Source organism: Rhinolophus ferrumequinum, chromosome 3, assembly GCF_004115265.2.
Source record: "Rhinolophus ferrumequinum isolate MPI-CBG mRhiFer1 chromosome 3, mRhiFer1_v1.p, whole genome shotgun sequence".
Taxonomy (NCBI): domain Eukaryota; kingdom Metazoa; phylum Chordata; class Mammalia; order Chiroptera; family Rhinolophidae; genus Rhinolophus; species Rhinolophus ferrumequinum.
Window position 1 is genome coordinate 26,216,615 of NC_046286.1, and position 14,878 is coordinate 26,231,492.

The 14,878-nt window shown below is 31.2% G+C and overlaps 1 protein-coding gene across 2 annotated transcripts in view; it reads right to left on the reverse strand.

The window, feature by feature from the left end:
• Window positions 1-14,878, reverse strand: part of KHDRBS2 (KH RNA binding domain containing, signal transduction associated 2) — a 518,678-nt gene that overhangs the window by 434,752 nt on the left and 69,048 nt on the right. For both annotated transcript variants that reach the window (XR_004421664.1, XM_033093385.1), the window contains exon 2: window positions 6,830-6,957. Coding sequence is in view for 1 of the 2 variants with exons in the window: in XM_033093385.1 (XP_032949276.1) it covers window positions 6,830-6,957 (128 nt within the window). In the remaining variant the exon portion in view is untranslated. The remainder of the gene's footprint in view (window positions 1-6,829; window positions 6,958-14,878) is intronic.

Genomic DNA, 14,878 nt, shown 5'->3' on the forward strand with positions numbered 1-14,878 from the left:
AAATAAAGTTCCCACAAGTTATTCTAGCATTTTTTCTCTTTTTTGCATTTAATTTTAAGCCCAGTTGAGATATATGCTAATGTAAAAGATGAGTTAGAAATTCAGTCTTCCTTTTCTTTTGCCCTCACATGCCTCACTAGTTATCCCTCCAATATTTATTGAATACATGATTTCTTCACAGTGATTTAAATACATACTTATTATATAATATATGTTCATGCTTATTTCATAAGGGATGGAAAATTGATTATAATGATCTTAAAATTCAGCAAATTATATATATATATTTTTAATATATATATTAATTTTTAAATTATATATATATATTTAATATATATATATATTTTTATGTATTGAATCAGTCTTGCATCCCTGAAGTACACAACATTTCAGTATAATTTATTTTGCTTGTATGTGCTATTGAAATACATTTTGTAATATTTTATAATATAATTTTTTACTGTGGTAAAATATACATAACATAAAATCTACCATTTTAGCTATTTTTAAGTATGCAATTCAATGGCATTAAGTATATTCACAATGTTGTGCAACCATCGCCATGTCCATTTCCAGAACTTCTTCATTATTCCAAACCGAAACTCTATACCCATTAAACAATAACTCTCCATTCCTCCCTCTCCAAAAGCCTCTGGTAACCTCTATTTCACTCTCAGTGTCTATGAATTTGCCTGTTTAAGAACCTCATATAAGTAGAATTATACAATATTTGTCCTTCTGTATCTGGATTATTTATCTTAGCATAATTTTTTCATTGTTCATCCATGTTGCAGTATGTATCCGAATTTCATTATTCTTTAAGGCTGAATAATATTTCATTGTATGTATATACTGTGTTTTGTTTATCCATTTACCTGTTGAGAATATTTGGGTTGTTTCCACCTTTTGGCTATAGTAAATAATGGTGCTATGAACACTGATATACAACATTTGGAAATATTTTAAAGTTTTTGCATTAATATTCATACTGAGATTCTTGTAGTGTTTTATTTTTGTGACATTCTTATGAAACCCATACATTCTTAAGGAAATTATTAATACTTACAAAATGATAGAAATCTAAATGTTACACAATTTTTTAACATGACTTAAATTTGAAAAAGTAAATAAAAGACATTCATTCACAACTTTTCTACATGGATTTACATTTCTTTCAAAAATTTGGGTGTAGTCAGGCCCCAAATTAGTAATCCAACTAACAATAATCCCTTACCTACATGATTCTGGGTGGGCAATGCATTAATTTTTATTTCCCGTATCCTTCCTAGAGAGAGTTATTAAGATATAAGTACTTGAATTTATATGGAATTCACTTGCTTCTAAGTCCTTCAAAGGCATTAATAATATAGGAATCCATTCAATTGGCAATATAGTACCTCTTGATTTTAATAGTGATCTATCTTTCTTCTCTAGTCTCTTAAAGATCTATCTATTTCAAAGCCACTTCCACTGATGGCCAAAAGAAATGACAGCAGAGCCATCTGTGCTATTATGGGTACAGAGAAACTTATTGAAGGTTCACTGAATTAAATAAATAAATGAACAAACAAGCAAATAAAGAACAGCAAGATTACAGGGACGTGAGGTGGGAGATCTTTTGGCTCTCAAGGGACCCTTGAGTAAAGATACAGGTTTGGACACATTTCAAAAGGAACTGTCAATTTAATGATACTTTTGAAGAAGTTTTCAGCTTTCCAGTTGAGGATAAAGATGCAATAACCTGGCAGAGTGGAAACAACAGGTTAAAATAGAGTGAAAATCCTCTAAGAGTTCTAGACACAGAAAAGAAGGAGAGATTATTTCAGAAAGTATGAGGACATATCATGTGAGGAGGTGTTGAGCTCATAAAAAAATATGTGAGACAATATATATATATATAATTCAGAATTAGAAACCCATATGTGAGTGTGAGATGGAAGCACACAAAAAATTAAGTATCCAATGGAAAAATAATATTTAAATACATGGGATGAGCATTAAATACAAGAGGCATCAGAAAAGATAAGTACTAGATATAATATCACTGCAAATTTCTAAACTTTGTTAGAAACCAGGATTATTTCAGGTGTCATTCTACTGGAGAGTATGTAATCGATAAGCACTTTGGAATTTTTTTCTTGTAGGCAATGTGAATCTGAATGTCACATTATTTTCTCAACTGAAATTTAAATTCACAGGTGAGAAACTAGGAAACTGATATGAATGACACTGAAATCATAAATCTCATCAAATCCTTTCTTCCATTTCCTTTAGAAAACTGAAAAGTGATGCTATGCAAGGTTCTCTGTCTGGTAAAAATGAAACGGGTTTAAGATGTAAATTATAGGGTGGCTTTAGAACAGAAGTGTCCAAACTTTTTTCAACGTTTTTCACCAACGGCCATATGCGTTAAAATACACAAACAGCCGGGCCACTCACTCGAGGTGAAGTACTTATTGCCTCACCTGGTTTATTTAAGTAAACTAAATATATTTTTGGAATTTATTGTGGGCCAATAAAACATGGATCGCAGGCCGCAGTTGGCCTGCGGGCTGCAGTTTGGATATCCCTACTTTAGAATAACCACATTACTTAGAAAAATAGAAAGGTGTTTCCAAGTGGTTATATTGGCTGTGACATGTGGTCATAGCTCCCACAGTTAATATCTTTGGTTTCTATTACCTATTCTTAAATGATCTGATAACTACTTATAAAGTTAGACAAAATAACACCTATTAAGGATTTTCATCTTTTAAGGTATAAAGAAGGAAACCAGCTCTGCGGGATGACATGCTTCGTTGTGGAGATTGCTTCCAACCAGGCACAGAAGCAGCCCCTCTCTCTGGGACTGAGCAGAGGAAGATGAAATATATAGTAAGTGTGGTGGTTTTGAACATGTTTTGGAACTTTAATTTTCTGCATTAATCTACATAAGGAATTGATGTGCAAAGCAGCATGGTGGAACATAGCTTTGTTTGATCTTAAAAGGGGCCAAATTTGGGGCCGATTTATACTCCTGGAGATCTATTGCTTTACAAAGTTGGTAATAACTCAAGGAAAGAAATAAAAAGTGGGCCTTGGGGCAAATTTAATTTTAAAAAGGTTGGATGTATTTCAGAGGATTCTGAAGGGAACATCAAAAAGATATTTTTAAAAGACATTGAGTTTGATATAGTCTCATTAATTTCTTTTAGCTGTCACCCCAGTAAACTTTAATTAAAACAAAAAAACAAAAGACATTGCGAGGCTGAATTGCCCAGGATGACAAATAAGTACAGTAGCAGGCAACAAGTAAATCTCCTCCTGCAAGTTTACCTTCCCATCCTCTAATGCTCTCTCAGTTTGCCCACGATTGTGATAGGCAATACTTTTGCAGGTCTAGCAGTAACAAAACATAATACCTTCCAACCATTTACATGTATCTTTGGTCCTGTAAGGCACATGTTTGTTGAGGTCCATTTTTCTCATTCTTCCAAAAATGAGTGTTGTCTTCATTCATATGAAATGTATACCCTAAGCTATGGTCCTATTCTTTTTTTGCATATGTAATAGCTTTGTATGTCAACACTAAATCATAATGCAATCTTTAAAGATATCTTAAACAGCAACTAAACTCAATACACATATTTCCAACACTACAAACAACTCGCTATAGGAAGCCATGACCAAGTTTACATGTGCAAAGATTACACATAAAACAATGTGGTATGACCACTGGTTGCCTGGTAGAGACTGTAAAATTATTCTGATTATGCATACTAGTAGTTACAGATATTAAAATAAAAAAATAAATGTATATTGGACTACTTAATATAGTAGGTGTAGATTTAGGGAGAAAGAGTTAATGTTAAGGATTGTGAGTCTTCTGCATGAATCTCTCTGGGGTCTTCTGCAAGAATCTCTTAGGATTATAGAGGAATACATTGCCACGCGTTGTCTCCTTGGAGACTTGATTATCAAGAAATAATTGCTCTGATTCTAAAACATTTGCAAATGCAAACAATACACAAGGCCTATTTCTTTACTAATATTATTACAAACAAAACTATTAAAAACAAGTAAGAAAAACTGTTCATTAAAATAATTTCATAATGTCGCATATTTCCCTAAATTAACTGATAAAACATAAAGCACTAAAGCTATATAAATCGCTCTTAATGTGTTTGAACAGCATTCTCATGCTTTCCATAATTCTAAATCTTAAACTTCTTTCAATTCCAAGTATTATTCAATTAAGTCAGGAAATTAACTTGAAATTGGAGACTAATTGAAATAAAATCTATCCAAAAAGGTCATGTAGTAAAGTCAGGAGAAGGTCATTTACTCATGAATTCCCATAGTTATTTATTGGCCTTTCATTGGAGAGGGCCATGTCACTGTCACATTAATTACAGTTCAAAAAGACAGCAGGCATCAAGAGGATAGCTCTGAAACACTGTGAAAAGCAGGTCTTCTTCCAATGTACCCCCGGAGGAATAAATCACTTTTTATTATAAAAGATTAAACTTTAAATCCATAAATACTGTTGTGCTCTGATCAATGTTCATAGTATCACACCACACACACCACATATTTTACAGCTTACTAACAATGTATCTCAAGTAAGGATCACATTTAGTGATCATATCTAAATTCAACCCCACCAATACTTTTGTAAGAAGCAGGCAATAATCACTCAGCAAGAGAGAATCACCACTTTTGAAATAAAGTATGGTTTTCAAAAGATTGATTTTAATTTTATTATTAGATTACAAAAACAAATACAGGTCAACTTAATATATGATTCTGTTGTTTCTCAGTATTCTTTATGTGTAAAAGTGTTCAAAGATTTCTCTTATGTAGGAAATGCAAATCCTTTTTAAAAAAAATTAAAATGGTTTAGCATTCTATCCATCAGTTAAAAATGGTAAATTTTCTAAGGCACACATTATTATTTGATAATATCACATAAAACTATTCATCATTAGGAGCTATCAATTTTCACATTCTTCCATATTTTACTTGAAAAAATAATACAGATCTGTGAGCATTATCAGTCAAGTTAAGAAATGTAATGGCTCAAAAATAATGAAGAATCTAGAATTACAGCAACCTCTCTAAGCATTTCTATCTGTAACAAATATGTCTTTGAGCAATTCAGAATCTCCCAGTTACCTCACCTGTAAAATGAAAGTTTTATATATTCTGTGATTTTCAAAATTAGTACCAGCCTCAGCATTCTATGATTCGAAAAATTCTAAGAGGTACGATAATTTATTTGCTAGTGAAACATGATCTACAAGTACTTCAATATGAATAGGCAGTTTTGTTATTTGATCATCTTACTATAAATTATTAAATCTCATACAAAAATTAGATGTCATAAAATACTGTTTCAATATTCATCATTTTCAATCAAATACAGACTATTGTAATATTCAGCATAAAATCACACATACTGTCACTTGAAGACCCATCAGGACTTTAAATGCCTTCCAGTACTTGACAATCGAATTTGGTCAAATACACAGAGTTGCCTTTAACTGAGAAACAGATATTGAGTTTGTCACTGGATTTTCCATATCCAGAGAACAGAAAAGTGTTATTCCGAGACATAATACCAAGTTATATAATATTTAAATACATTATTTAAAGAAAAAAAAAACTTGTACTCTAGACTATAATGGGTTAATTAATCATGTTCCTTAAAAAAAGATAAATTTTTCTTAATATCCCAACATAGTTCTACCATATTTCATTACTATGTAAACATATCCATGTACATTTCTATGGCTGCCCAATTTAATATTCATAAAGAACATGATTTTAAAGTAAAGTTAATAAAATTTAATTAAAAATTTTATCTATTGAATGCACCTTTCTTGCAATAGAGTAAGTCTAACTAAAAAAACACACACAAAAACCTCAGAAACTTGCATGCCCAAAAACTTCATTTGAAAGTTAAATTTCATGCTTTGGTAGGCTGCAGCAGTTCTATCCTTGTTTGAAATAATTATAAACACAACATTCTACTTAATTATATTTCCTAAAATTTATCATATTAGAAGACAGTTGGTAAACTGAAGCATTTATTCCTGTAATCTTTATTATTAGGATAATTACATGGTCCTTGCTCCACATTCACTCTTCAGAAAGTAAATTATCTGCCTGAATATTTGAGTTTCCATTTTTAGCTTACTAAATTCGTTAAAAAAAAATAAAAACCTCTTTTGACCCTTTGGAACCTATGAGTATAACTGATGGAATGATACCATTGAATGTTGTGTTTTATCATTCTTATTCTGGTATTATGAATCTCGTGAGATAAAATGACTAGTGAAAAAGTACTTTCAAGAGAACAATATCATAATTAATTTTGTAAATGAACCCTAACAACAGAAGACTAATGATTATAATTCAAGGGTCTAAAAAAGACTATACTGCTTTCCGTGATAAGCTAATGCTATACCTAATGATACCATATTTAGTATCATTAATTCTACTCACTTTTATAATAAGAATATATATATTAACAAGAAGCAAAACATAATCAAGTGAGTGTGCATATTTGGACAAATTGTTGAACCATTTAATGTTAAAAAGTGATTAAAATATCTAATTATTCTTCCCATATTCACATAACAAAAATGCTATAGGCTTCAGTTGAAAACTACTCTCATGATCCTACTGTAGAAAGCTTTCCATCCTCTATGTCAGTCATGTATATTTATGTATACTAATAATGAAGCTTTACATATTTCTTTCATAAAAGTCAATGAATAAAATAATCAAGTCTTATTTTTATCATTTTTTTCTGAATTCTCTAAGAACAAAGAATATAATGAAGTACCTTTGGATATTGTTTCACAGGAATCAATACCCTTTCCGAGAGCTTTATGTTTTTGTTGCTGATGACATCAAGATATTTCTTTTCTTCATCTTCTTTTTTTCCATCAGAACCTTGAAATTTTTCAATTTCTGAAAAAAATCACAAGAGAAAACAATAAATGAAATGAGAAGTCATCATCAAATATGCTAATTGTTCTCACCATTTCTCTTATTAAGTAAGATTTTGAAGAATCTTGATAAAAGGTCTGAAACAGCACCGAGTTAACAGCTACGTGAATGCTGCTACTGTATATAAGATGATCTCTGTCAACTAAAACAAGTGATACTTGAAGATGTGATTGTCTTCTGTGAAGCATAGGATGCATTTAATTTTTAACATCTTCAAACAAAATAGAGGAAGAATATGTCCTTTAACTATTTAAAATATCTAAGCAAATGTAACTTTCCTAGGATCAATGAATAGAACAAAACATACTTTAAGGTTATATGTCTTATTTTTACTTAGAACTATTCCTATGAAAAAAAATTAATTGGAAAGAGTAAGAACCCATTATCTAAGATAGGGCAGTAAAGATAAATACCATGTTATTTTACATTCTAACCAAACTTAAAGGCAATTAAAAAGGGGGTCACAAAAAGTCATAGAAAGATTTAAATCTGTAAATGCTATCATTCATATTCACAGGACAATTACTACATAAGGCTACTTTACTAAGACTAGAAGACATAGCAGCTATATCTAATACACAGAAATAAACACAGGGAGGCAGAAAAAATGGGGAGACAAAGAATGTCCCAAATGAAAGAACACAACACAGCTCCTGAAAAAGAACTAAACAAAATGGAGACAAGCAATGTACCAGATGCAGAGTTCAAAACACTGGTTATAAGGATGCTCAGTGATCTCAGAAAGAACGTCAACAAAGAGATGGGAAACATAAAATGGAGATAGAAAATATAAAAAAAATAACCAGTCAAAAATGAAGAATACAATAATTGAAATCAAGAATACATTGGAGAGAATCAAGAATAGATTAGATGAAGCAGAGTATCAAATCAATAATTTGGAAGGTAGCAGAAAACACCAATCAGAATAGCAAAAAAAATAGGATAGTTTAAGTGGCCTCTGGGACAACATCAAGCATATCAACATTTACATCACAGGGGTACCAGAAGGAAAAGAGAGACAGCAAGGAATTGAAAACCTACTTGAAAAAATAATTAAAGAAAACTTCTCTAACCTGATGAAGAAAATACACCTACAAGCCCTAGAAGTATAGATAGTCCCAAACAAGATGAACCCAAAGAGGTCCACACCAAGATACATCATAATTAAAATGACAAATGTGAAAGACAATGAGAGAACTATAAAAGCAGCTACAGAAAAGCAGTGAGTTACCTACAGGGGAGATCCCATAAGACTATCAGCTGATATCTCAACAGAAACTTTGCAAGCCAAGAAGGGATTGGCATGAAATATTCTAAGTGATGAAAAGCAAGGACCTATAACCAAGATTACCCAGCAAAACTATCATTTAGAATCAAAGGACAGAAGACGATCTTCCCAGACAAGAAAAAGCTAAAGGAGTTCATCACCACCAAATCATTACTATAAGGAATGTTAGAGGGGCTTCTTTAAGAATAAGATAAAAAATATGATTAATAAAATAGTAATAACTACACACCTATCAACAATTACTTTCAGTGTAAATGGATAAAACTGCTCCAATCAAAAGACATAGGGTGGCTGAATGGATAAGAAAACAATACCCTTACAATATGCTGCCAGCAAGAGACTCACTTCACATTGAAAGACACACACAAATTGAAAGTAATGAGATGGAAAAAGATACTTCATGAAAACAGACATAAAAAAAAATTAAAATCTGGGGTAGCAATATTTATACCCGACAAAATAGACTTGAAAACAAACAAACAAAAAGCTATAACAAGAGACAAAGAAGGACCTAGTAATCCCACTTGTGGGTATTTATCTGAAAAAACCCAAAACACTACTTCAAAGGAACATGTGCACCCATATGTTCATTGCAGCATTGTTTACAATAGCCAAGATATGGAGGCAACCTGGGTGTCCTTCAATGGATGAATGGATAAAGACGATGTGGTGCAAAGGAGTATATACAATGGAACATTATTTAGCCATTAAAAAGAATGAAATCTTCCCATCTGCAACAACATAGATGGACCTAGAGCGTATTGTGCTGAGTGGAGTCAGACAGAGAAAGACAAATGCCATATGATTTCACTTATATGGGGAACATAAATAACAAAGTAAATGAACAAACAAAACAGAAACAGACTCTTTGTTATAGAGAACATTTTGATAATTGCCAATGGGAGGGGCATTGGAGGGATGGGTGAAAAAGATGAAGGGATTAAGTGGTAAAAATTGGTAGTTACAAAATAGTCATGTCAATGTAAAGCATAGCATGAGAAATATAGTCAATAATATTTTAATAACTATGTATGGTGACAGACGGGTACTAGATTGCTTAAGATTTTTACTAAAATATAGCTAACATACAATATCATAGTAGTTTTAAGTGCACATTATAGTTATTCAACAGTACTCCCCTGGCATTATGTATAGTTATTATCATATTATTGATTATATTCCCTATGCTAAAGAAGTGGTCACCATGATAAATCCAGCAAGCATCTGACACTGTACCACACTATCACATATTATTGACTATATTTCTCTATGCTGTATATGACATCCCCATGACTTATTTGTTTTATACCTGGAAATTTCAACCTCTTATTCTCCTTTATCTTCCCCCCCTTTTTTAATTTTTCACTTACAGTTGACACTCAATATTTTTTATATTAATTCCAGGTGTATAGCATAGTGTTTAGAAATATAGATAATTTACAAAGTGATCTCCCTAACTAGAAAGGTACTAGATTTATTGGGGTGATAACTTTGAAAGTTATCTAAATATCTAATTATTATGTTGTACACCTGAAAGTTTGTAACCTTTCCAACAAAGGTTTGTTAAAAATAAAAAAAAGAAGCTGAATATACATGCACATACATACTTATGTGTAGGGGTAAATACAATAAAGCTATAATGAATATAAAGGAAAGTTGAGCCAAGAAGTTGTGGTATTACTTTATATTTACAGGGTGATATTTGAGCAGAACCCTGAATAATGAGAAAGAATAAGACATGAGACGATCGAGAAATCAAGTTTTACAGCCTGATGGAGAAGCAGCTTCACTTACTCTTGGAACAGTTAGAAGCAGTAAAGCCCATGTGGTTGAAGAACAGTGAATGTAGAGAAGAGGTTTGATAGGTGGTTACAGGACAAATCATGTAAGACCTTGTACGACAAGTGACATTTTCTGCTTTGTATTGTGAATGTAATGAGAAGCCACTGGTAGGTTTTGATGCAGGAGGGAGGAAGCCATATTTTATTTTATTTGTAAATGTAACACAAGATGTAATATGCAAAACCAATCATAAAATCATAAAAAAATAATTAATTCCAGACAATGGCTAAAACTCAGGCTGTAGAATATGAACTGCTTATGTCTGCCTTGTTTTCACACATGGAAATTAGGAAGTGTATCTGGCAAAACTACTGTTGTTTTTATTAATATTCTCAGCATAATAACATTAAACATAAAAGAACCAGTAGTAGCCTTTGAACTAGAGTCACAAGCTAAATTTCACTGAAGAAGGGAGCCAGAAACTTGATCCCTAGGTGAAAAAGGATTACAAAGAAATAGGAATGCAATTGATTGGACTGAGGAATCATATTATATAATTCTTGTTTATCAAGAATGGCTCAGTATTTTATAATTTCTTTTATATTTATAAAAATTTATAATTTTTAAAAATATTTTAAATATCTGTCTTATATTTGTAATTTAGTGTACTCTATAACCTAAAGCATAAATTAGTGTCAAGTAAAGTATGAATTTAACTCATTCTAAAAATATACTCATAATTTCAGTGAAAAGGATTCTATTTGAATATATTCATTTACACCTATATCTGCCATATATTTGCAGTTCAGTATATTCTATAACCTCAAGCATAAATTAATTGTCAAATAGTGTTAAATATTTATACTATATCTGCCCTATATTTGTAGTTTATAATATTCCATAACCTTAAGTATAAGTTAGTATCAAATGGTTTAAAGTTAAGATTAAACTCATTCTAAAAATGAGTAAAATTTCAGTGAGATTCTATTCAAATATATGAATTTATACCTTCATATTCAAGTCACTTTCTTAACACATGTGATTTACTCTGCAATCATAGTAAGTACTTCCAAAATTAGGTGTGTTGAGTATTTGACAGTGGCCTCACACACACTCCTACCTAGGATTTTTCTGACCTCAAGAATACAGTTGGCTTAAGATTTTAGAATCACTAATAGCTATAAAATTGATGTTAGGCTGTGTCTATATATTAATGCTTTACACAAGTCATATTATAGTGGTTATATTTAATTTTGCAATTAGCACATTATAGAGGTTCATATTTTTAAATATAGTTGACATATAATTATTCATACACAAACAGAAAAATCAAAATTATCTGGTTCGATGGGAAAATCAGGTATTTAACATAAATGAAATTCTCTATGAAAATAAAATTTGCATATTTTAAGTAATCATTCTGAAATAAATACTTATTTCCGAGTCATTTCAAAGATAAAATACTTTGCATGATCCAGGAACTTGATGTTGTATGTCAGTTATTCTATCAGGGTAAATCAATAAGAGTAATGAGTTTATTATTTCATGAATTCAATAAATACTACTGACTTATAGTCTACTTCACGTGTAGAGGATTAAATATAGAAGGGAAATAGGTAAAGCCAGAGAAAAATGAGGGAAACTTCGCTTATACAATTGAGGTTGAAGAGTCACTAGTAACTAGACTTGGGATAAATCTAGATGTAAGACATCCTATCCTAACTATGGATAGGAAGTGAAAGGGGGGTGGAGAGAAGAATAAAAGATAGCCCCTAGATCAGTGGTCCTAGCAATAAAGTTGAGTTCACATGTGCTCGTGTGTGTGTGTGTGTGTGTGCGCGTGCTTAGAATATTAACCTGATATTTTTTTTAGTTTTGCAATTAATTGTTGCTATTTAATTTTCGGTTTATTTTAGTCATATTTAGTTAGCATGTATCCTGGCAACACTATGTACACTTATTTATTTAACCAAGAAATCAAATGGCCAAACTTGTTAGAACTGTATACTAAATAACACTAAATATCTTCCTAGTCAAGCAAATTACATAGAGCTCTTTATTTCCAATTTCTTCATGAAGAGTGAAATGCATGCAATTCCAGGTACTAATAATTCTACAATACACACAAAGCAGGAACAAACTTAAAACATGTGTAAATATAACCACTAGTTCTAGGGAGATTTTAAAGAATACATTTAATTACCAGGTAAACTTTGAAGATAATTTTCAATGCATTATAAGAGAAAATGCAATGTACATATGCAATGTATAATTGTAAATGAGAGAAAATGCAATGCATATATGCAATGTATAATTGCAAAATGTATCAAAGCAAAGAATATGGAATTAGTCTAAGAAGAAAACCAGTTACTGTCAATAAAATGTAAATGACCTTTAAATATAACAACAGGAAATGATGCCAGTATTGACTTGTTTTGACAATTTATGCTCATCTAAAACCAAAAGTCAATAAGAGGTTGTAAAAAGTTATCTTATTTATGGACATTTTCAGAAGGGACTTTGTAATAAAAATGATGTTCAAGTGCCCGGTGATTAGAATTCCTTATTATAAATGGAATACAAACAACTTATATTTACATAATATAACTGATCAAATGTTACCCTTCTTGTTCTACCTTCAAATTATACTCTTTTAGCTTCTAAGTAAAAATGTTTTCTGCTCTTAGTATTTGAATACAGAACCAAATCTTTAATGATTAGTGCTAATAGAATGAAAGAGTGCAACAAAGTAAAATAATTTTCATCTTCCTTGTAAGATCCCCTACATGAAATTTCAGAGATCAGTATACTATTATACAGTAGGATTCTAACATTTCTAAGTCCAGAATGGATGGGCAAATACAACATCAATAACAACTACTTGTCATAAAACAGAAATCTAACATTAATACAAGAATATGAGGGAATGATTTAGCACAAATTTTACTTCATTGATATTGATCAGAAACATACATTTCCAAATTTCAGTCTCAAAGAATGGGTGAAGAAGCAACAATGGTACTTTGACATATATAATTGTTTTTAGCATCATAACCCCGTGGAGTAACAATGATCCCACTTTCCAAATAAATAAACGGGAGTTCGAAGAGCTAATGGAACATATTATAAATACAAGAAGGAAAACAATAGGGTGAAAAAGGAATTAAAAATTTGAGAAAGGCACTTCTCAGTGTAGCTGTACATTTAACAATATAAACAAAAATGAAAAGAAAAGGAGCCAGACTTTGCTTAAAAATACCATGTAGAAATTGGTCCTTGAACAATTGACCCTAGAACAACACAAGGGTTAGGGATGCCAAATCCCTGAGCAGTCAGGAATCCACGTATAACTTTTGACGTCCCCAAAACTTAATAGTCCACTGTCTACAAGAAGCCTTAACTATAATATAATCAGTCAATTAACACATATTTATGTTATATGTATAATATGCTGTATTCTTATCATAAAGTAAGCTAGAGAAAAGAAAATGTTAATAAGAAAATCATAAGGAAAATACATTTACAGTACTTATTGAAAAAAATCCATGTATAAGTGGACCTGCGTAGTTCAAATCCATGTTGTTCAAGGGGCAACTGTATAAATATTTTCTGGGGACAATGTAATTAAGGTTTCCGTTTTGCCTTAACTGTTTCTAGGAAGGTCTGAGCTAAGAGTATTAGAGCTAAGTTCTAACTTGCCTTGGAGAAGGATTTCTTATGTAATTCTTTTTCTTTGCAACTTTTTTTTTAATTCTTATGATATTTTTATCTTTATTTTGAACGTGATTTTATTATAAGCTGCCTCAACTCCAACTCAGAAATAAATGATAAATACCATTTTATTTTTAAATTATTTAATATTCTGTATTATTAATTATTAAACCAACAATCTCTACTAATGCAAAATTTCTTAGAGTTCTGTTTGTTTTTTTGGAATTAAATCTGGGTGCTAAAATCACCCTCTGTAACTTGCTTGTTACATAATCTTAAGCAAATTAATTAGCTTCAGTTCCTTCTGTTTAAAGAAAGTAAATTTATCAGATAATGACATCATGGGAATTAGAATTTTGTTTATACCTCTCTGCCAATAACTATCACATTGTTTTGATATTATACTGTTTCAGATTGGTCTTCCTCTATTCTGCAATCTCTGAGCAGGAGATTTATTTTGCTCCTTTTCACAGCCCCTGTACTTAGCCCAGTGATTAACAAGGTAGAAGAGGAAATTATGCTCTAAACCTATGTATTTCACCAAAGAAAAATGAATTGGGTAGATTCTTACAAAACAAATCTTAAATGATGAGGAGGGTTATCTTATGCGTGAACAATGATGCTAGCAAAACAGATTTTGTGAATAATGGATTTCTCAGACTCCAGGTCTGAAGGTCCAGTGGATACTGGTGTAATTCCAAAAGCATTTAAGGGATGGGAAGTTGTTTTTAAACATGGAATAATATTTTTCTTTTTACTGAAGGCATAAATAACTTTCAGATCCATTGAGAGTAAATTAGAAGTAAAATTTTGCAAATATCAAATACCTACACAAGTAATTATTTTGATGATTAAAACAGAAACTGCTACACTTCATTTAAACAATCCAAGTATTTATTTTCAACAAGACTAACCACAGAGAATTAAGTATTTTAGTTGCTACTAATTCATTTTAAACCAACTTAAACGGTGAAGCTGACACCCACCCTGCCCACTTTCCTGACTGCTTATCCAAATTCCAGTCACTAAAAGTCTCAACTCACAGTTCCTCTCCCCTATGGAATTATGGAGTCGAGAAACTCACAGGGATTTCTCTTCATA